Source organism: Varroa destructor, unplaced genomic scaffold (assembly GCF_002443255.2).
Source record: "Varroa destructor unplaced genomic scaffold, Vdes_3.0 BEIS01000001.1, whole genome shotgun sequence".
NCBI lineage: Eukaryota > Metazoa > Arthropoda > Arachnida > Mesostigmata > Varroidae > Varroa > Varroa destructor.
Window position 1 is genome coordinate 69,301,419 of NW_019211454.1, and position 24,001 is coordinate 69,325,419.

A 24,001-nucleotide genomic window follows, 5' to 3' on the forward strand; every position below is an offset into this window, starting at 1 on the left:
CTTAAAGCACGCGCAAAAATAATACATTTGGAAAGCACACAAAACACCTCTTTGATGTATACACACACAAATATATCTATATATTGTCGCATACTTCATATCAGCAGCTACTCTTATTACCAAAAGACGGGCAATTTTTTGTAGAAAGAAACCATCATGGCAATAACACAATGTTCTTTTATTAACAGGAGAGATAATCAGCTATTACCTAACATTTTCGCATCAGACAAATCTCCATTGAAATCACAAATTGTAAATAGAACGCTTTATGCCATTTTGGTCATTGTGTAGTTACTGCAGAGTCCAAAAAAATGCGTCTGTCAAAGCAGAAAATCCAAGATAGGTATTAAAGTGAAAATTAAGTCGAAAATTAACGAAAAAAGTACAAAGCGATTTTTGGTTAGGCTAAGATGCTGTTTTCAAGATAAGGTTATCTAACTTTTATAGGGTTGGTTGCCTTCTGATTTTGTGTGCCTTTTGTGTTATTTAGACATTTTGGTCCTGCTGAGTCGTTAGAGATTCGGGACTTTTGGCTTACTACCAAACGAAACCTCAAGTCTGCTGAATTTTGGATGAAGCTTGCTTAAATGTGATTTTGACAAATCTAGAAGTGAACGTAGCTTTTCGTGGAGTTACGGTCGGTTGATAAGCATTTGCAATTTTTTTTTGAACCTTTTCATAGTAGTCTGTGAGCGGTTTCGACCTTGAATCTAACTAATGATGGAAACGAAGAGCAGTTTGTACTTTGAACAGCATGGAAAAAGCATCACTTCTTCGCCAGTGAAAAAAATTATTCCACGAGCGTCTACGACATTTTCCCATATTTCAACAACAAACCCAGTTTTCAAGATCCTCTCGATTGTCAACTACTTACCTATGAATTTCACGCGCCAGTGGTAGACAATGTCTTTCGATGGACGTAAAAGAACTTTTCGCTTAAGCTCTTGTGGGAGGGGTCTAATTTTTTTCAAGTAGAGGGAACTAGGCGGGCCAGTATTAGCCTTTTTTTCCAAAAAAAAAAAAGCTAAGCTTATCGCTAGAAGAGACGCTGATTTACAACCATTTACTGCCAAATTAGGTCGATAAAAGTTTGATTCGTTCACCGTATTTCCACATGAAGCCTTGCTGCACTATGTGAAGTCGGCTTTTGAAAAATTTGAATATTGCCATATTGAAAGATCACGCTTTTTGTGAGAAGCAAAGAGGAACAGTGACAACGTGCGCGTGTCCTCTAAAGCTCAGTTGATCGCACTGAAACTCGTGTAACTATTACGTCTATAACTACTGATCAAATCGTCAGGTGTTAACTGAGAGGAAAAATGCGCGAAGATAAACAAAAAAAGGCGGATATTAAAACATCGCCCATAGGGCGGCGCCTGGGGGCCATCCTTGACTAAGCTATGAGGAAATCTGCACACATATGTTACGCAGCTGCAAAGAAAAAGAAGAAAAGATCATGACAGGATTGGAAAAGATCATGGCTAACATTTATGGATCGCGGAAAGGTAAACAAAGGCTTTTTATTGTGGTGGACGAGTCGATAGCTCTGCACGGGAGCCCTCGCATGGACAAGACCGTCTGTAACGGAGGGCCTAACGGAAGTTGTTCTACAAGGTTTGAAGAACAGTAGTACTCAGGGGATTTTTCGCACCGAACGGTTAGCACATAGGCAGCATTCGTATCCGCAGGATCAATTCCTTGAGATCTGAAAGCGAAAAAGAGATAAGCAGTACAGACAGACCTGTTAGTAGGTCTAAAAGAAACAACACCAGATTAATGGCAAACCTAATAGTATTCGTTTCGTTGTTCGCACCAGGGGCCGGCGTTCAGAACGTAAACCAATAATAATAATAATAATAATTAGGCCCTAGAAGATGGAAAGGAAGGGTAATTAACTCTCTATCTAACGCAGTTTTTTCGAACGGACTCTTCGAACGAAGGGCCTTATACATCAAAAAGCTTCGTCGAACTTCTACCTGCTATACCCTGAAGGCTCTACAGATACACCTCACAGCGTTGTATCGAAGTGCGGAAGAAATGGCTACACCAGGCGTAGCCTTGAAGCCTTGTTCTTACAGAGCGTTCGGGGTTCATAAGACGTCAATGTCTATCCAAAGAGAAGTCAAACACAGGGAGTAGATGCAGTGTTGTGGAGAAGAAAAAGCTAGGCTCGCCGGGCTAGCGAGACAGACGATGCGTAAAGGCTGGGTTTACAAAGTGGACGGTAAGGTAACAATTTGCTTCCCCTGGGAAAAGGCTCGCCTGGCGCAGCTGGGAACTTAACCGAGGTGACCGGCTTGCAGTACTATTAACTGATGAGTCGGACTCTTAGTATGACACATAAAAGAGGTGTTAAGAGTGGTTTCAACAAAATAAAAGCCACCCTTTGTAACCGAGTCCCGCATCCATTGGCCACGCTAGATAGTCATTGTTCTGCTAAGCCCAATCGTGCGTAAACAGCGTTACGTAAAACCTCTTAGAGAATATACACAATTATACTTGATAAATTAATTATTCGCAATATAGTCCACGAGTCGATAATACTGCTAAGCGTTTTGTGCGTCATGCCAATAAGGCCATCAAAATTTGCCTCAAAAACAATATCAAATGACGCGTTATTATCAACAACGACGACATTTAGTACAACGAGTGAGAAGATAAGATGATCCCGTTTAACCTGACATTCATACACACATAGGCTCGTATTCTTACTTAGCTTATTTGTGTTTTTAGGGTTCTTAGCTCCCCTTAATTTTCCCGTAAAATTAGAGTCGACGGCATAAACGTTCATATATGCGTAAAATGCAGTAATCCATATACGCGCGCCAATTCATTCTGATTCATAAGGTGGTCACATAGTACAAATTGATGTAATGACCCTGAGATGCAGTTCAAAAGCAACTGGAACTGTAGGTAAAAAAAAAAAGGATTATTTTGTTTATATAGCATCGCATAAAAGCTCCGAAAGACATCCTATGTTTGTTATGTCTTAAAGAATTCTAAGTTATTAATTTACACAATAAAAATAATCCACTAACACGAGTTGTACTGATGCACATCTAAAACAGCTCTGAAAGGTTCGTAGCACTAACATTTATATTCAGTGATTCCTTACTAGAGAAATCAGGGTGGCCCATAGAGCTCCACCTTCCCTAATGCCCTAGCATAAAAGTTCACGCGGGTGACGTTCTTTTTAGGATAAAGATTTGGCCAAACGTCGAACCTTGGCGCTGTGTGGGACGGTGCCGGGTGAGATGTGGAGAGACAATGAGAAGTTCTTCATTTAGCCGGTATGCGTCATTCAGGTTTTTGATTTGAGATTTAGGATATCTGCTAATAATCATACGACTGCAATTCATCTTCCCGGTCGATTCACAGTCATCGGCTGGCTTTCTTTCTTAAAAAATGTTCTCAGACTGTTCTCATTGACTTCAGATTGCCTACCGGGCCGGGTGCGTTGTCTAGCTCCAAGATGTCACTATAGAGTTTGGCAATTCTTGCTTGAACGATTTTCTCAGGTGCAAAGTTAATGCCGCACAAAGCACACGTAGTCCGGACAGTTTCGGCAGTCTTTTGGCCTCGACAGGATTTGAAATTGACTAGATACCAAAAATTCGCATTTTGCTCACTAGGCACGTTTGTTTTTGGAGCTGAAGTTCAACTTAAAAAAACTTCTGTTCATTGCATAGTTAAATTTCTAGGGCTTATATGGGCTGGCGAGCATACTGGAACAAAAATGAGACAAAAAGACGACTTTTTGACAAAAATCCGCCAGTGGTCACGTTTCGAACAAATCCATTGTATAAACGAAAGTTCAATTCATGGCTGTCCGTGGGGTGCCTGCATCGGGGGATGCAAAAATAAGATGCAGTTTATAAGAAAGTAGTATGATTTTTCTGGTCGACTTACCTCTCTTTATGCACAAAGGCTTAAAGCGCCGTATATGAATGAATTCTTATTTCCTGACCAAACATATTCCTAATTTTGTGTAATCGATAAATAGCAACATCGAACATCCCGGTTCTGAGAGTATCGACATCCGTTGAGGTTCGAAATGTCACCAGACGTCACATGACTACTACAAATATAGAATATATATACAAATATAAAATACTACTACAAAGATCCGGCCCATGAATAAAATTTGGGCTCAATAGCCTATATGGCCCACTAAGTGGCAATCAATAGATGTAGTATGACGGTCCAACTGGCCAGGGAGCAATGACAATCCGTCAATGGTAAGACGCATTTAGGAGCTCGAGTGCAAAATGATGTTTTGTGCCTTACACCTGAGAAAGGAAAAGCAAACGCTTTGCCTGTCACTGTTTTGCGTCACGCCTAAAATGTCGCTCATGTCATGCCTTGATACCTTTCATTAATACGCCCAATGATTCTGTTTGCCACCGATTAGGTCGATACGAAATTGGTGTTTACCGGCACAGTACAGAATCACTTGGATAAATTTCCAGCGCTGATCTATGCCCATGTATGACGTTAACGTTCCGTAAAAAGTTGATCACACCTAATTCGGGAGTGATTTCATAAAGCAGTAACAGTTCAATTGTCGCTCGACTTACCTACTCACGCTGAAGTGAGGACTGACGAGGGGACTACTGGCATCTTTCAGCTTTGCTCTACTTTTGCGTTGCCCCTTCTGCTTCGCCATAACGATAAATATTTTAATTGCGTTTCTAGAAAAGAGATCGGATCCGTATATGTGCTCGTGGTAAGGAACGAAGCATGACGTTGCTTCTTGTCGTGAACTAATGATTGATACTGGCTATCACGAAACGTTCATGATAGAGATATACAGATGGTGCTTATGCGATCAATCATTATTTTTTACGAATCTACAACTGTTCCGTCAAGATTACGGGTTCACGGAGAGCCTGAGGAAATCTTTCCGCTGTTGTTTCTGGTGGCGATAGTTTTTAATTTAAATTAATAGCAAATAGGGTATTATCCTGTAATAATATTATAATCGTATTGTTTCCGTGTTTGTATGCCGTCGTTCCGGAGATTTTAATTTCGAACACTTGAATATCACTCCGATAGACTCATAATAAAGATTTTGATAGAACAGTTTTACGCTGCAACGGTACTGACATCTACGTCTCACTATATATAACAAGAAGTTAAAGTTAAGAGATGCAATTGCTGAGACAGCCATCGTAAGGCTAATTAACTATATGAAACATTTCGATACTAGCTATAAAAGTAAATACTAACCAGTGTAATGGCGGGTTTCAAAACCACATAAGGTCCATCGAAGTAATAGGTTTCGAAAACTATGGACTTACGCAGTGTGGGGAAAAACAGCCAATCGTAATCGGTTTAGTAAAAACAACAGAGTTAAAATATTACATTTCGATGTAGTTACAACTATTCAGTGGTATAAAATACGTTAAAAGAATAGCCAAATGGGTTGAATGGTGTTTTTTTTTTTTAAGGACCCAAACCTTTAGTACTGATAGAGTGGAGAGGTCTGTTCCTGCAGTATAATCAGACCTGATGTTGTGTGCTATATTAATGCCGGGCCAGAATAAATGTCTCCAGTTTCATATACGGTGTTGTGGTTACACATTGCCTCACACAGCGGATCTCGGTTCAAATCGAAAACCTGCCGATGCGTAAACACCATCAGAACAATCTTTTTGTTCCGAAGATTCGCATGATCGATATACTATCGCGGGGGTATCTACAAGACAACGAGCTTTGTTTCTTCCTCAGATCGTACTTGTGATGCACGTTGTTGGTGAGACTTCAACCAATTCACAATACGTAAGCAATTAGCAACGACATCTCCAAGTGAATTTAATTTCCAGCTATCTTCAGGGTGTTTGTTAAGTCACACGGCAGTACGGCGTTCTAAAAAAGCGAGCCTCCGTAATTCCTTTCAGGGATATTACGTAACTTCTCTATGATGAGACTGGTAACCTTTTTGAAGCACTCTGTGGCTGAGTCAAAATAGCTGATCACGTTTATCTTTAGGGCATATTCTAGTTACGATTGTACTTCATTGCGGGACCGAGCCCTGGACTTTATCAAAGTGAAACAATGAATGGACCCCCATCTAACAAGATTGCTAGACAGTTTCCCCATGCGAACTAGATCGATGCTCACGATAGATCCCCGTATCGATTTCTCTCCGTATGTTACAGCCTTGTAGCTTTTCAACCTCAATTCAGATTAGGCCTCTTCTAGCTTTCCCTCAATACGAAATAACGAAGCTCGCATTACCGATCAAGACCTAAAATAGGACCGTGGAAGTCCGTTTCGGCTTCCCTAAAAGATGGACTCGCCTTTAAGTCCATCGATCTCTTCATTTGGACAATCTGTTGAAACGTCAAGCGAGCGTCAGTTAGCACCTACGGCTAAACAAGATGAGCTCAGTTCAAAACCTAGCTCTCCGCATAGTTCACCACACATTGAAATTCCGTCAAACGGTACAAGCGAAAATAAGCCGGGATATGTAGAACCGGCTCATGATGAGGAGTCCGATCCTCCAGCTCTGCATCATGAGGTTTATCACAGTCACTGCGATCCAGAATACCTAGATTCGTTGGTGGATAGTTATGGCAACCCGACACAAGAGCCCACAAAATCGTCAGATACCAATGTAAACATAAGGCTTGACGAAGGAGCTAAGGAACACCACAGAGTAGCTGTTGAGGAGGACTCATTAAGTCAAGATAGCTCTGTGCTAGCAATGCTACAAAAAACAAGTACGGAATCTTAGTCCCACCAACAACCGTACGCGCATAGAAGCAGTAATTAGTTAGTAGTTGTTATCGGCTGAGACTAACGAACAGAATCCCCTAGTATTATATAGCGAACTTACTACAGTACCACAGCAAAGCGCTAGTTGTCGAGCTTCCATTGATATAAACGCGTTTCTTTTCCTTTGTATTTCAATTTGTTACGTGTTGCAAACGTAATCGTACATGTAAAATGCTGTCTCTAGAGCCCGTCCAGCGTTCAGGTATCTTGAGTTCGAAAGCAATAATCATTACGGACGGGTGCCATCCAATACATTATGCCCAAATCATTGTGCTACATAACGGTGTATGGGACTCACAATATGAACTATAAGGTCAAGTATAATTGATGCCAAAACGGGAGAAATATGCGACGAAATCCAATTGTTCGATTTTCCTTAGGAAAAGGTTGAATCAGATATGCTAGCGTTAAATTAAAGGATTATATTAAATCAATTACATAACTGCTTTCTGAACAGGCATGATGGCACTGATACTGCTGGGCCCAACAACTGTCTGAGCGTGATTGCGATCTATACTTGTTTATCTGTAGATGCCCAGAAATGCACAGAGGCCGAATGGCTCTAAGTTACCATGATAACGAAGTTAAGATGCCCTTGTTGCATGGAGTGGCCGGTGCAAAGCGTGTACATTTCGATGTTGAAGACTATATCGTCGAGTGTAGAGGTCAAGGCCATATAGGTACGTATATACTGTAATGTGATAAGAATAAAGGCAAAAGGCCGCTCCTATTAGGATTTGCCTAAAAATCAATCTTAGTCTATTTCCGACTGCCTAGATTTACCCGGATCGGATGTTCCTATGCGTGGCTAAATTGTGCGAAATAAACGGATGACGAAATGATGGCAAACGATGGAAAGCATACAGTATTACGCGGGAGAAAAGCTGGGGGGAATAAGCGGTGTCTCGGCGCCAACGTTACTAAATGTAACACTGTGATATTGTCGAACGTCACGATGTGCTTGGTAATAGTAGTTGAGTCGAGACGTAACCTAAAGTTACAATAGCATAACGATCATTGAAGGCGCGCTATGCAGAATTTACAAATATATCCATTTAGAACTGTGTAAGTCAGAGAAAAAGTCGTACGGAGCGACCGGCATCAAACTCTAGCCAGTATCCGGTAGTATTTTGCCGTAGGTCTATCCTTGCTTTTTTTTTTTTTGAATCTTTTACAAATTGGCGGTCAACCAAGACCTGTATTCAACATTTTCGACATAGGCCCAGATTTTTTACAAAACCTGTTTTAACTGTGTTGTTTTCATCAACGTATGATCGACGAACGCCGATGACACGTCACTTTTTCGCAGCGCTGAGAGAAATGCGGTTATATTTACTTCTATTTGTGACCCAGTCGCTCTGATGGTCTTGTTGTTAATATTTACGTTGCTCATGAGTGGGCTGTTAGCGACGGCACGAGTGAGTGACAGCGCGTCCGTCCTGATGAGCGTGTACGTACATGCCCATATTCAGTCATTCAGGAACACTCACGTAGTCGCACAGATCGTAGAGATGGCCGCGGACGTATCCAGTCGCTTCCGCATCCGTGTCTCCACCGTTTAAGCGACGACAACGACAACGACGACAACAACGACAACAACAACAACAACAACGACGACAACAACAACAACAACAACGACAACAACAACAACGACGACGATGACGACGACAACAACGACGACGACAGCAGCAGCAGCAGCATTGGGCGGCGTCTCTGCCTAATGCTGTTTACCGTCATCATTCCCATCATCACCAGCTGATTGGTCCCGCCTGTCTCGTGTCCTTTAAAGCTTTTAGCCTCGTCTCTCGATAGCTTTGTCTCCATTTCGGAAAAAAACTGTGGCTCGTGCCATCAGGGCTAGTCAGCTTTTCCGATATCTTCTATTTGTATATATAGGCTAATCACTTATTTGGTTTTTCGCATCTGTATGTGTGACTGGGAGAGCCATGGAAAAGAAGTTTTCCGTACTATATTTGAGGTCCCGACACCTATTTTTCTCTGTCGAAATATACTGCCAAATCCAATCAGACGTGTCCTAATTTGGACCATTTAAGGCATGGTCTATTTTAGTTATTTAAGGCTTTTTCATTTTTTCTCAACTACTATTTACCACGATGTAAACTTACTACTTAAGATTTCCGTTGCACGTATCTTTTCGCATGCTTACTAGTAGCGCGATAGCATATTATGTCAGTCAGTACTATTTTTCTTTCAAAGGACAGGACGGATTAAGAATGGCTTTTCTGGAAGCTATTGAGTACAGGCAAAATGTTCAGGTTTTTTCATATCCCTAAAAATCCTCTTAAATATTTGGTAAGTATTAATAATTGTTAGCATATTTGATGGCAATCATTAGGGGACATGGTTGTTTGGAACCCGTTTAAAATACCCGCCAACAACTGGAGTCATCAAATAAAATTTATTGAGGAAGACGTTTAGTTATGTAGTTTTATGGGGAACCTTACGCTTCCGCCCTCGGGCACAGTAACTTCGGTGTATAATCTATTTTGTTTAACATTAGGGATCCATCGATTGAATTAGATGGTCTCATTCGATAGTCTTCATTTTATTGACTCATTGTTCTCTTACGTGTTCTCGATACATCGAAGACATCGATAGTCTTAACGTACTTTTCGGTCGCTCTGTAGATATATCTTTTCCATTGAATACAAATGCATTTTCTATATAGATGTATTTCGGTGTTTGGCTGACGTACGCTGTGAATGGGTGGTTTCGGATCATTGACTCGCTTACGATTATCGCCAAGACTGTTATCAGTGTCAAAGGAAAATCATCCTCGACCTCGATCGATCGATGAGTGGGCGAGTGGCGACCATTTGCTGACACGAGGTCACTAGATCAGGCCATAAAGTTTTGCCAGTTGATGATTAGTCAGTCAGCGGGCCATTATGGAACACGCCGAGTGCTCGTACGTTTGACTCGCTTCGATCAGATGGAAGCGAGCAGACATCGGCTGAAATAGCCGCGTTCACTCAGCGGGAGCCGGACTGACCTGGACCGCATTGGGGATCTTCATTGGAGACCGGCATGTTATACACTTCACTCGTTTTTGAATAGAATGAAGGAAAAAATAATCTGCCTGGAAGAATAAAAACAAATACTCGTATTAATATATGTGAAGCGTGTTGTCGAGCTTCTTCGATAACCGTCATACATATACTATTTTATGTTCTCCATAACCTGTTCCTTGTAAGATAGTTCCTTACGTCTATATACGTACTACGCTGAAGTAGCTAATCGCATGGCTTTCAAAAGTAAGACAATTATCTTCAGTCGCAACAGCGCCAAATTAGAGTATCTAGTAGCATCTGATTATGTGTCTAAGCCAATTTTCAGTACCCAGTATCGCGTTGCATTTTACCATAGGCAAGATTAGAGTACTTTAAGCTAAGTTTTGTATAGCTGACCCTGAAAACAGCTCAAATACAGTTTACGTTAAAAAGTTGACAACTTATCAAATGTTTAGAGACAATTTGCTATTTTCGAAGGAGCAGAACTTCGACCACTAAGACAGTGCGTATGGTTATCGGCCACAGGACATTGATTACTAAAGGTAACGATGGATTTTTTCTCCGTGTACCCTGCTGTATTTTCTATTCCATAATATAAATGATACAATTGTTTTATTTATCATCTGAATCGATCAAAAACTATGTCAGTATAAACAGTTGGTGTGATTTGTATAAACATTGTATGTTATGAAAAAGTAATTGTGCAATTCGGCTTGAGACATCCACCTTACTCGATTCGACTGCGTGTCGTAAACCTGAGAGCGGTTTTATCGAGATTGCTCTAATATCAGCTGGGCCAGCGTGAAACAGGACAAGCAAACACATCGAAGATTAGAGATCGCGTCCTACATTCGAATCGAGCACGCGACAAGGCTACAACTGGATTTCCAGCTATTTCGGTAACATGTGAAAGCATTTGTCATTGTGGGTTACATTGCGCGCTATTTACAAGAGATCCATTTTTAAAAGTCTTAAATAACATCCATATCGGCTCTCTTTCGTTTTTCTTTTGTTTTCGGGCTTTTTTTTTAGATGAAACATCTTCAAGAATTCTTCTTCTACCGTGGACACCTATTGATGTCGTGTCAGGACTCTTCCGTTCGATGTTTAAGATATATTAACAGAATGGTTTATAACATGACACAGTATCTGACTGGTAGAGAACGCTAGAGACGCGAAAGCATTTATTAGAGTGCGTTTGAGATATCACTCTTTGAAGAGATGTCTACCAATCGTCTTCCTAAAATCCTTTCAACAGTGTCGCGTCTCGTACTTCCAGGGATACTTTGTCCTCAGCCCCTTTCTACTCCCCCAGATGTCTTGGAAAAAAGCAGCCGTGCTAAAAAGCGGTGAGCTTATAATCCGTAACTGGAATCATCTGCTTATGAGTTGGTCTGTAAAAAAACGAATCGGCAAGCAAAGCGAAGCGTTCTCAGCAGTCGAATCATTGTACACTTTGTTTATGACAACACCTCATAACTGTACTGTGAAAAAAAAAAACAAAAACAAAAAAACTTTAAGTGTAGGATGTTATATGTGACCTGTGCAATTCATAAATAAAATTGAGTGTATATCCCTTTCAATCGAAGCTCAGAATATTAATGTGTTAATATGACACGTTAGAAAATCGCGTCTTCGGAGAGATTTTCTTTTTGTCCTGCCTTGCACTGAGCCGCACATAAGGCACCTTCTAATTTCATTCAAGGTTTCCCTTATTCGTATTTTGCTAGTATCTAATCTGCCAGGGACGAATTGTTTCGCGTGTATATGACATACTGATAGCTCCTTTAGCAGTATTGAAACAGAGAATCCTCCGTAAGTCCTTCATTATTATCCTTTCATATACGCAGACATTCATTCTGCTATATTTGGCAATTGTCCACTTCCACGAGTGGAGAATCGCCAGCTCTTAGCAACATTAGCGTCACTAATCGAGGCCGACAAACAAAGCTCTATGGGCTCGTACGTGTGTGTGCGTCTATATGGCCGGCCTATGTCATCCAGACCGCAGAGTCCAGCTATCAAATGCTACACTCTAATCTTAACGTCGTAACTCTGTCGTAGCCCTGAGATGCACCGGCAGACGTTCCGCCAGAGGACATGCGACGGAGGCAGCCACGGTCAATGGGCGTTTGGTTACCCCGCACCGATAATATTGCCCGATCCACGGAAGACTGTTTATCTGACGTCATCTGGAATCACTCTAAATCTTCCGTTTTCGATACCAATGACGTGATATTCTTGCCAGCGGTCTCATCTGTACGGACTTGCCACTACCAGCAAACTATTCGGTTTCCCAGAGCTTGCGCGAGGAAACAAAAACAAACGATCATGATTGTAATGGTGACGCATGTATCGAAAAGTACATTCTGTCCTCAACCTTGACCCAGACCCGGCCGTGGCCTCTCACTACTGCAAGGTCTTTCTCTCGTTGTTTCTTCCCTTCTTCGGGCAGTCCTCTAGCAGTTTCTTTTTGCTATCTATATTTATCTGTTTACTTTCGGTATCTATTTAAGTCTGTCTAGGCGAAAAGCAAAGCCGGATATGAGGTATGCATTAAGAGCACTATGCATTAGCATGTGAGCGAATGGGGGCTGATAGTCAGGCCAATTACAGTTCAATGCAGCAGGGCAGTTGCGCAGGCGAGAGGTCACACGGCGTGAGAATTAACAGTCAACAAGACGGCCTTCCGTCCTATCAAGCTCGTACGTAGTAAGCACGGCAAAATCTCTTTTTCTGCTCAGGCGTTCGACATCGCTTGTGTTGAAACTGTTAGTTCCATGTCAGGTCTTTCGAGTGGCGTTAAGCAGGAAGCATACAAGACAGCTGTATGAGCTGAGAATCCGTCGGGACAGACAGATGCGATCAGTAAAGAACGTCGTCGCTTATATAACACATACTGATTTCAACATATTGTCAAAAATTCGACCTTTTGTTATGAACAGAAATTTCAAAAAGCAATCGCACGATCGTTCGGTAAATAGTACGTATAAAATGATTATGTAGCATTTTTCGACCTCTACCACGCCACAACTTGCCTAGTGGAAAAATAATTATGTGGATATACCATTGAGAACAAAATGTAGAAGCGAACAAGGTACATCAATGTGCCTGCACATGTTCCGCACAGAATGGTGCTGCCTCATCAGAAGGCCACCTTACGCTGGCATTGCGCAGCTTTCGACTGTCTTAACCGACAGAAAGTACAAATAGGGTGAAGTGAATGAGTTCTTCACGGCATATTTATTCATTAAAGAAAATTACCCGTTTCGATGCAACGAGGTCTGATGAAGTATTCCATAGGGGCAGACTGGATAAATCGACGTCCTGGTTGGCGTATTTTTTAGATTAAAAATTATAAATATATATTTATTTTGAGCGGATCATAGCCCTACAGCTCAATACGCTTCCCTCACTGATGACAGTCATGTGTCAAGCTTTTCTATTAAAAATTGCGACGATCATAACGTCTGTACGGATGGTTCAGTCTCCGGCAGACGACTGATGCGGTCCCGAACGCTGGCTGTACTCCATGCTTCGACAGCTCAATAACGACAATCGTCTTACCTAGTTAAAACGATCAAGTAAATATATGAGAATCTGAAAATTACTTACTGCCTGAGCTTATTTTGCTACGGCCACTGTAATTATCGCGGTTTCTAGAGGGATAAAATTCATGGTTCAATAGTAAAACTGGATCATTAGAATTGCTTTTTTCCTTTATTTATGATACGTGCAATTTTGGCTTATTCTTTTATTGATATTGCTTTACATGATACCTGTTATATAACCATTTGATAGTAGTAAAGTTTTTTTCGTAGTAATTTAGCTTGCCTTCAGTGTATTATGTCAGGATCCAGACGTTTTCAGGTGAGCTGTCTAACGACGAGTATTTGATTTTTTGCCAGTAACAATCTGTGTAGTGACGCTTTGCCGTCGTAGGTCCCCTTATCTGTTAGGGCTTTGATTGCATTTCTTTTTTTTGTTTTTCTAATGTAAATGTGTTTAGTATGCACATTCTCAATTTAGATTAATTTCTGCCAGTTCGCTTGTTCCAGGCAACGCTATCAATTGATTATATGTCAGGTAGAAAAAAAACACAGTACAATATATGGTATAATTATACTTCACGCCTTACACATTTGAGGTAGTGACTGGGAGAGCCTAAAATAAAGAATCGTCAGCTATATTCAGAAAGACTTAAAATAGGGTAGAGCTACAACTGTTTCAGCTCCGCCCACAGCATTTGAACATATATATTGGGCTCAAAAAGCCCAGGTAGGGTCACACAGCTATGTTAAGAAGTGTTATGATCTTATAATATTTTTTTGTTTGCTTAAAAACTATATTAAATATGTATTTGGCCACATGCCCAAGCAGCTTGAAGTCGAATTTGCCACTGGGCGAACTTTTCTCAAACTGTTCTAATAATAAGAAGAAGAAAGAGTTTGAATTAACCTGCTGCATCTTGTTGACTCTCAACGAAAAAAAAAAATAATCGGACGTAACTAAAATTTGCCAATTGAAAAACATACTAGAATACACAACATAGTTATGTATATAGATGCACATAAACGTGTATAAACTGTGCGCCCATGCGGCCCAAAATTGACAGCCGGATGACGTTATCTAGGACAAAAAGTAATTTGAGGTATTTTTCTAATGGCCAAGGTTGATGATGGTTAGCCTAAGATGTTGGTCAGTATTTTTGTGACGCTAACAAAACCATGGATATTTTACCTACCAGTGCAAAGTTTTTGTGCAACATCACTGATTCATGAAATGTATAATTTTTTTCAAGGATATAAATAGTATAATGCTTTATTAAGCATAGTTATCACATTATTGTCATGCGTTTGTCAGTATATGATTGGCCTGTGCCGATAGGTGACGGCTGGCCTATGAGTTCCCTCATACTGACTCAGGAAGTATAATATCTTCCATTCGAATCCAAACGTTTAAGTAAAAACCATCTATTCTAGAAATCTCCCGTACAAAGAATTGACCTTGATCCCTTTAACATAGGCTGGTACGAAAAGCATAAGATGGTGTGCCTGAGCAAGCTATGCGACTAGAAATCAGGCGAAAAGCATAGCATAACTTCTATGATCAGAGACGTCAGATCTCTAGAGGCCAGATGGGGGATGTCGTTTGTAAAGAAGGAGAAAATGCTATAAATATGCCGGAAACGCCAAAAGCGATAACGATACTGAGTTGACGCCGTTGTGAGTACTATGGCGCACGCAGCGTATAGCTTTCGTAATAATTACATTACGCGGCGTACTTGCTCACTGATTTTAGGAGCGTGATTTTTAGAATAGATGTTTTGACTTTGTGCTAGAGGTGAAACTCGAAACGTTTGCTTTAGGTAACTTAGACCCTCGTGGATAATCGATACGGCCTAGGATGCCGGTTATATTTGCCCTTCAAGTGGGAAGGTTCACGGTACACACACGGCAATGTTAAGGACGAGCCATAACTAGTACTTTGTTTCGGCCATGAACAGCTAAACAATTCAGTCTCCCAGTGGCTTATTTTTGCCCATTGCGTATTGTTTGGCATAAACTAGCAGTTGACAAAAAATTTGCGTCGACTTATAACAGCTGTTTTGATCAATTTAGAACGTAGTCAGCGTGAGCAAAGCTCCGTAGAGAGCAGCCCGAGTTATATGACACTATCGTTCTGTTCTTGCCAGACGACACCGGGGAAAAGTCGCCTAGACCCATCATTTCCATTAGCAAACGCAGGACAGTCGATTAAAAGCTATACTTCAATTGTTATTCTACGGGTTTTTGTGAAGATTGGCTATTTACTCATTCGGCCGGTATGGTACATGTACATATGGTGGACATTAGCCTATTTTTTTTTTTCTTGATCGGTCTCGTTTCGCAACCTCTCGAGATCTAGTTATTTATGTCCGCTTTGGTCGATTTTTCGTCGAAACGATCTGCCGCCTTCCTGCACGATAAAAGCTCTCGCCCGCTTCCAGTTGCTAACAGCGAAAATGATTTCCATCTATATGCATCTGTGAAAGAGCGTCGTGTCCAACTCGTCCTGGGTATGCAAGGAAATATGGCAGGCATTTCTAATCTCTTGTCCGTGCTAATCGTAAAGGCTGCGGTGGAGAGTGAATAGTCAATGTGTTGCGCTGATATGTGTTTCTATACGGTTCCAAGCGCTGCTTCTTATAACCAAATGGACATCGAATGCTTGAAACGACAACGGCTGTCTTTCCAGGCCTGATAAGGACTATGAACGTCGCTTATCTTCTGCTGCTATCGAGCCTGCTGGTGTCAATAGCGATGTTATTGAGCTCAGGATACGATCGTACGTGCGTGGCGAGAACATACAGACACAGAGGCATACTGCTTCGTGTACCAAGAGTTTTTGGATTGTCGACAAGGGACGGAGTATCTCTGTTGAGCCATTTTCTTAATATGACCGAGAATTGGTGCCACCAGCAATAGGTAACAGATAATAATATCTATGGCACTTTGACTCTGTTCGGTGTTAGCCGTTTCAGTCAACCTACGATCATCAGCTGCAGCAGGAATAGCACAAGCAAACATCACTAACACCCAGCGGAATTGTCAATTATTCGCAGGCTAAAACAGACTAAAGGCTGGAAGATTTGTTCAGCACATGCCACGTGGCTCCCGTAGCAGGGTCTCAAAAGCCTGCAACAGTCGGCCAAGGAAGGACGTTTGCTATGCCTACAAGGTACTACGATTTTACAGGGAACCAAATCGTATCGTTCAAAGTCGTCGGAAGTACCTCGTTCATGAATAGGCGGGTCAGACGGATTCTGTCTAAGAATCGCTTCGATTGACATGTCGTTCCGTCTTTACGACCAATCGCAGGCATCACCAAAGGCGCAACGGTCGCAATTTTTCTTTCTGTTATTTTCTTTCAAATAAAGAATCTGCATTCAACGCGTTCTTCTCCAAAGTTCGACCACTGATGCTCTTATTATGGAATACAAGGTACTTTATTTATTTACCTGTTACAACTGTTCATGACATATATATATGCAAACATAATATTAATCTATGAATAAATACATGACCGCGGCTATATAGGATCACCGTGAGTCGCTATGAAGCATTCGTTCCTGTCAGCCAACAACAAAGCCAGGATAGTGGGCGTTACTTTGGTGGCAGCGGTGAGATGACTGACGATATAGACACCGGCGAGCCGATACGTCGAGCGCCTAAGTGAAGATTGAGTGTTGTCGATCGACCAAATGATGGCCGATCAAAAGCGCGTTGCAGCGGGAATCAACTACTTTAGAGAGCTTTAAACACAAGCTCAGCGATCGTTTCCCGCACAGGCTGCGCCTTTGCCGCTAACCGGTATACGTTCCAGCGTGTTGTGTTAACTAAACGAGCACTGCTGGACATGGTGTACCGGCTAGATAGCTGGGGCTCAAGTTCGAATTCAGGGTGTTCCAGCCCAACAATTATATAACCGCAAACTCGGTTGCCTTTGCCAACTTCATCACAGCAGTGATTTCTTACGCTGAGTTAGTCTGATTATATGCCGGAAAAGCCTTGCAGGTGCAAAGGGAGCCCCCTAAAGCTGTCCCAAAAACGGGCCATCAAACCGATGAGGGGGCTACGTGCTGATGGTCCCAGCTTGTAATTGTTAAAGCAAGGCGGACCACAATGGCAAACCTTCAGGATTACTGAAACTCAAACGCGGTGCTGCAAATCGACTGAATTATATGCCCGCTGAAAATGTACCACTTCCAGTGACGCATTAATTAGCTAGCACTCGGTGGGCGATGGTAATACCGATGCATTATAATATCATAAAGTAATAATAAAAGGATAGAACATCAGTAGGGATGACGACCAGTCCTGCGAAAGTTAGCCAAGGCCTTTGTGTGGTCAGACGTAACTGTACACTGACTGATACCAGGATGTACTTTGATTCGAGCCTGGTTGTATGGGCCTGTTGCCGCTTACTCCGATGGCGTCGGGAGTAAATCGGTCTTAGAAACAACGGAAGCCTAGATCACGAGTAGGTCTGGGCAGCGCGACGTGAAGTCAAACGTATCTCCATACAGGAAATATAGTACTAGAGTCCTTCCACGCAACATTTTATCTATTCTTCTAATCCCCAGATACTGTCATGACGTTTACGTTTACATCAGTTGTATTATGGCGTTTACCACATTGGTCCATATACTGAAGATGAGAGCGGGCTTGTTTGCCCGATAGTTATATCGACTACCAACACTGGCATTATTATGTACTACGAACTGCAGAATGTTAAAGCACGCAGTCCTATAACGACCTTAAAACGATACGATGTAGAATGTTCAGAGAAAAACTAACAATAGCATCGGAGATCTAGCATCGCAGATGACAAATAGAAAAGTGGTTCTATGTAAAATAAATCAGAGTTAGTCTCGAGGTTCACCCGAAAGCGAGCAGAACAATCAGATTCTGTCGGAGTAGAAGAGAGATAGCAGAAGAATGCCGGAGGAAACTCTGACGAACTGTGACATATGATGACCAGCGGTAATCTGTTGCCGAACTCATTTTCAATGCAAGGAATAAATTAATTCGCATCTGATTAGCTGCGGGCAAATGGTAAGACCGAAACCAATAGAAGTTCGCTTTTGCAATCACATTAGTCCTTACGTTAAATTTTCAGCCTCAAGTCTTGCCTTAGATTACACCTTGCTGCCCTAAAAATGCTGATATTCAGGCCTGCGGAGCCCCTGAAAAAAAAGTCTAGACCGAATAAGAATCCAAACGAAAACGTCGCGGTTATAACATTCTTCTACAGTTGGAAAAAAAAATAGACATCCACTAATGTAATCGTAGAGATTAAGTGTTGGCCTAACTTTTCGAATTGCCCATTCCGTATAGTCAATAAGTTCAGTGCATAACAAAAAAATTTCCATCTTCAGCAAACGTGCCGTTAATTTTCAAATATTTCTTGAAGTTTTTAACCTCACTTTTTATCTACGTTCTCTTTTTATATTTATAGTGCTATAGAGAATTACATCTTCTAACAACGATAATAATGATTATTGTTATTACCATTATAAGGCAGATGTCGCGCTTCGTTTCGATTCCCTTTTTAAGAGCCGTTATATGGTACGGGTGCCCTTATTCTTACTCAACTTTTTCAGTTCGGAACTAACTTACGTCATTGTTTAAGGTCTACCAACAGAAAGTTGAAATTTTGTTTTTCGGTGTGTATGAACGAGACGATGTTGTTCCTCTAGCCTGCTTGGCACTCCAATAAAGGATAATTATAAAATACATCATAATTGAAGCCAAGGTAATGTTGGACCGCGAATTACGTACGTTAACAGAATAAATAACAGCGAGCACTGAACACTAGAGTGTGATAAATCGAGGAAGACTCGTTATTGAAGTCAATAATTACATAGAACAAATACATTAGCATGTATGTTTTTCAACAGCGTTTTACTTAGTAGAACTGTGATCCATGGATTTCGGTCACACAGGACACGAGCGGCTCAATTAAACGACCAAATCTGTTAGGTCGTTGGTGTTGTTTCTCTAGGAACTTTTTGCGTGAGAAACGTGTAGTATTACTCAGATCCACGCGTGACAATGTCGTTGAGCGCTTTTTTCGAGACTTCATACATATGCATGCAACGAGTGTTTACGTGAACGCAACCCATAAAATGGATTTATCTAATTCTTCGATTGCAAGGTTATTTCAACGAGTGATCATCGTTTTCACGCGACAGAACGTGGCGCACTTTTTTGCTATGGTGTATTATCGCGGGTCTGCTTTTATCTAATATGCCGTCATAACTTGTTATTATACGTTTTTCCAGAGGTCAGTCATCTACAGGACTCATTTAAATCTGCGCTGTCGAAGCCACTGACCCTACCGCGGCGTCTCACAGTGCCATGGGAAGGGCAGCAAGCATAACTTTTAGATAAAGCGTTAACCAGCTATAGTAGTTATCATCCCTAACGCTGCTTTAATTTGTTTCTTCAAAAAGTTTCAGATAAGTATATTTTGGAAAAGTAGGCCTATCATAGTAATTACTCTATACCCTAATAGAAGTCGAGCTCATATTCTCTGGGTCCTTACGGAAGTAATGAGGCCTTGAAGAATAAGGCGATCAACAGCCTTTCAAGTTTGCAACAGATCTACGTATTAGGATGTCAATTTTCTACGATGCCGTACACAGAGTGCTGTTCAGTATAAAAAAGGTTTCAACTACAGCTAACTATTCAAGCCATTGATACGGTATGATAAAGCCTTACCGATCTGACGACCACAAATAAATAAGCTTTACGACAATAACACTAATAGTAATTGCTTAGCGATGTTGAACACATCTCACTGAGCCTTTCGCTCAAATCACGGCGTTTGTTTAAAGTTAACTGTCAACAACTGAGACGACATTGTTCTCTAACGTTTTACGAGTACGAAATCAATCCTAACCTTGAAAAACAAGTTATCTGAGATTTTTATCTAACAAGGATCTAAGAACAGGCGCAATTTACCAGCGAAGTATCGGTGCTGTTGCTCGTCGTGTGTATAAGCCAGTAACTTCTTGCATTAACTCCTGATAGGCCAGATAGCCAAATCTTTTTTGTTAAAAAAAAAAATGAAAAGGTGGAACCGTTCTAGAGCAAGAAGTTCAGAGAGATCACTCTAGACTAGAAAGTTTTTTAGCTTTACCTGTAGATAGGTCGCTCCACTTAACGGCTGCGTGAGTACTGATATTGCGTTTATGTTGTGTCTAGGAATACAGACCTCTTCATTTTTTTGAGAAAAACCTTCTTGTCTGCTGGAGACTATGTTGTCACATACCTATTTTTCACAAACATTTAGCTAGCACGGGTCTGTACGAATATACCAAATTTTGACGATGGTTAACTGTATTCTGTTTAGTGCTAGGTAGACGCTTTTTTTTTTTTCAAGATAAATATTTTTAAATGTTTGAGAAAACATACTCTAAGAAAGTGACCCCAACACACGATCTTATCCACAGTTTTTTAACAAAAAATCGAAACTATTAAATAATTGTACTATTCTAAAGTATATGTGTCATACAGATCTCAATTGTTTAGTTTTTATGGCCTCGCGGCCATAGAAAGGGGCCACTCTCGTTCAAGTCACTTAAGATGGTCTGCGCTGCTTTGAGACGTGAGAAAGTACTGTTCTAACATTATAGAAAAATCTATTTTTGACCTTGTACCCCCTCTCGACCTGGGTCAATGGCGCTCCTTTTGAGTCAACTCTAACCTCTGCGAGGGCTAAATGTGGTTACCGATGACGATGAGTAATCGCCTATCGATAAAAACTACGGACAATGACGTTGTCTACTAATCGTTGGAAAATGCGGTTGGATAGAATATTTTTTTTTGTGACCATTTAGCAAAGAGACCAAGAGCCGGCCTTTCTGTTCTATTCAGAGGATGTTTACAGTAAAAAGCGAAGAGCATGCTGATTTCATAGACCCCTACTGTTTTATTTAGCAAAAAATTTAATCAATTTTATTTAAAAATAATCAACGAATTCATTCACTTTCTGAAACAGTCGACCAGGGTGAAACTGGTGAGGACGTTTTTTTGTATATATACAAGTTTATCTCTCTCTCTCTCTCTCTCTCTCTAAAACCTGCAATCATTTAGCAATTTAACAAAACGAAAATCTCGATAAACCACAGATAGCGACTTGCAATCTCGACCGTACGAGACGAAGGTTTAAGGTCGTCGGGAACCAAAAGCTACTTGCCCTTCTCAGCATTGCTTTGTTATAAACGAACAACCAAGTACATGTAATACAAATGCAGCATGGGATCCTCTCACTGGGACCAGTAATTATAGTCAAATGTTTAGCTGCCCACATTCACTTGAAAATTAAGTTGAGTGAGGGCAAACAACAAATCGAATCAACACTATTCTGTTGCGCTTTCTGTCTGAAATAACAGATTTTTAAACATCACCATGGTACTTTCCTTTTGAATCAATTCCTTTTTGTCGTTTTATAGTTGAGACGAATTCGTCTGAAATAACTGGGCGGTTGAGTTCTTCGGAGTATCCCTGTATGTTCAGTAAAGGATCTAAAACCGGCATGAGAGCGGGTGAGCGTAGATCGCTTACGGTATTGCAGACATTTGCTTAAACAAAACACATACTACAACAGCAGAGCATAGCGGAAAACGACGCATAGATATGGGCAGATTAATATACTCCTGGTTAGCACTATAGAATCACGCAACGAAGCATAGAAGATTGTCGCTATAGCTACAGCATACGTCAAGACAAGCCGTAAGGTGGCGGTGGTGGTGGTGGTGAGGCACAATCTCTTAAATAGCTTTGATGGTGTACGTCGAGGCGTGCACGAGGCGTGCACGTGGCGAGCTCAAGATCGATATTTTGCATTCACAACAATAACCTACAGAAGGCCCGGATAGGCTGGGTTCACTTTTAAAACAGAAAAATGGCTCAAGTGATGTTAATAATTGATGGGTTACAATAGTGCACCTCACACCGACGACTAACTTCATCAGTGATCGCTCTGAGCGTTTCCTTTTTTTTAGGTTCATTTAGGTACGTTTGTCTCTCACGCAGCAGGTGGAGCACTATTTAAGGATCCTAGCCTAATTTAAGTTTCCATCCAAAAAAGACGGAGAAAAGTATGATGGTGACGCTATTGCTGCTAAATTCAGCAGCTTCGCTAATTAATCACGAGACGGCACCGAGCTGGCTGGCTATCTAATCCTCCTTACGGCGACCGGCAGATAACTGCTGACCGTAGCTTCCAGCTTCCGCAGCTTCCACCCAAGTTTATATAGCAGCACCTTTACCAGAGGTAAAACCAGAACGCGTTGGTACACAGACACTCACACACACACACACACACACACACACACACACACACACACACACACACACACACACAAACTAAGTAACACATGACCAAGTCAGCAAGCAGATACGAGTACGAGTCGGCGTTGAAAATAACCTGCTTATATTGTAGAGACCGTACGGAATGCTTTAGCTACAGGAAAATATGTTCATCGATAAGTACCTATTTGTGTGTGTTTACGCTAACACCTGAAGATGACAAATTCGAACAAAGTACGGTCTTTAGATCTATCCCTTTCTGTAAATATAGAGAAGAGTGTTGATTTGTAAAGGTGACTCCGGTATTAGAAAAAACATCGATGTGGTCGACCGTGAAGGCATGTAGCGGAAGGTCACCGGCTCCTTGATTAAATCGAGAAGGAATTGAAAAATAGAAGGGTTCCAATTTTTCCCTCAAGAGGGTAGTGGAAAATCCATAGCGATCTGCTGAAATGTGCCCTCAGTGTCTTTCGCTGATCGACACTTGCCCCAGAGAAGTCGCTTGATAGTTCTGCTTTCTGCCGAAGCGTCAAGAGACCCATGCGCTTGTTGATGGGCTGGCAAGACAAGCAACGAATAGAAAAGTCGACGGGTATAGGGTTGTGCCACAACGTGTGGGTGTATTGGTGCGAAGCCAGGCAACCCAACGGCGCTTATGACATCACGGCGATGACGTGCACAGCCGGTTTTTGCGCTAGGCTTCGCATGCCCTCATTCACCCCTCACCACTTTTGTACATGAAAAGGTCTTTCCGCCCTACGTAGACACAGATCAGTTACCTTAACTAGAAAGCGCTCAGAGTAAGAAATATTGATTAGAGCAATTGATTCTACAACGATGAATGAATCATTTCTATTTAATGAGTTACAGCACAATACACTCTATTATCCAGTGTGCCAACATCTGCAAAGCTATGTAGTCAAATAATCCGACACGTGTTTGACTAAAGTTGCGTTTTCAGATATCGAACAACGATAACGGCAACGGCAACGACATTTGTGGTTGAGCGGGACTTCGACTAGAGCAGTTACTAGGAACAAGAAAAGCTTAGAAAGCTACAATGTTGTATTAGATATCTATGAAGCGTGCACAGTGGACGTCTGCTTCCCGTAAGCTAGCGTCGTGTGCGTATGCTAATCTCAATCTCAGAGTTGCCAGAACTAAATAACGAATAAAATAGGTAGTTAAGGAACGTGAAAGGCGATTAAAAGCCTGCCGAAGGAACTCCAGGTAGGGCCAGCAGAATCAGTTAGATACAGTACGATAAAATCAATATTATAAAATGTCTGGACAACTACGCGATTGAGCTATGACCGAGTCTTCTACATG

General features: G+C 41.4%; 2 protein-coding genes across 8 annotated transcripts; one reads left to right on the plus strand and one right to left on the minus strand.

Moving 5' to 3' along the window:
* Positions 1-1,465: 1,465 nt before the first annotated feature.
* LOC147759028 (uncharacterized) lies at positions 1,466-22,724 on the minus strand. Of its 7 annotated transcripts, XR_015328002.1 has the most exons (4): positions 13,647-22,724; positions 9,497-13,379; positions 7,352-7,471; positions 1,466-1,705 (listed from the first exon to the last, which is right to left on the minus strand). XR_015328002.1 is itself a non-coding variant. In XM_086989656.1 (2 exons), exons 1-2 carry the CDS (start codon positions 4,664-4,666, stop codon positions 1,489-1,491), a joined length of 306 nt encoding a protein of 101 aa, XP_086845782.1. In that variant the 5' UTR covers positions 4,667-5,453; the 3' UTR covers positions 1,466-1,488. The 7 variants fall into 7 exon arrangements, 1 of the variants encoding a protein (XP_086845782.1); XR_015328003.1 differs by lacking the exon at positions 7,352-7,471; XR_015328001.1 differs by lacking the exons at positions 1,466-1,705; positions 7,352-7,471 and having other exon boundaries at positions 9,331-9,880; positions 13,077-13,379.
* Positions 5,883-8,597, plus strand: LOC111242990 (uncharacterized). Its single transcript, XM_086989651.1, has 3 exons — positions 5,883-6,725; positions 7,238-7,460; positions 8,090-8,597. Exons 1-2 carry the CDS (start codon positions 6,293-6,295, stop codon positions 7,276-7,278), a joined length of 474 nt encoding a protein of 157 aa, XP_086845777.1. The 5' UTR covers positions 5,883-6,292; the 3' UTR covers positions 7,279-7,460; positions 8,090-8,597.
* Positions 22,725-24,001: the final 1,277 nt, after the last annotated feature.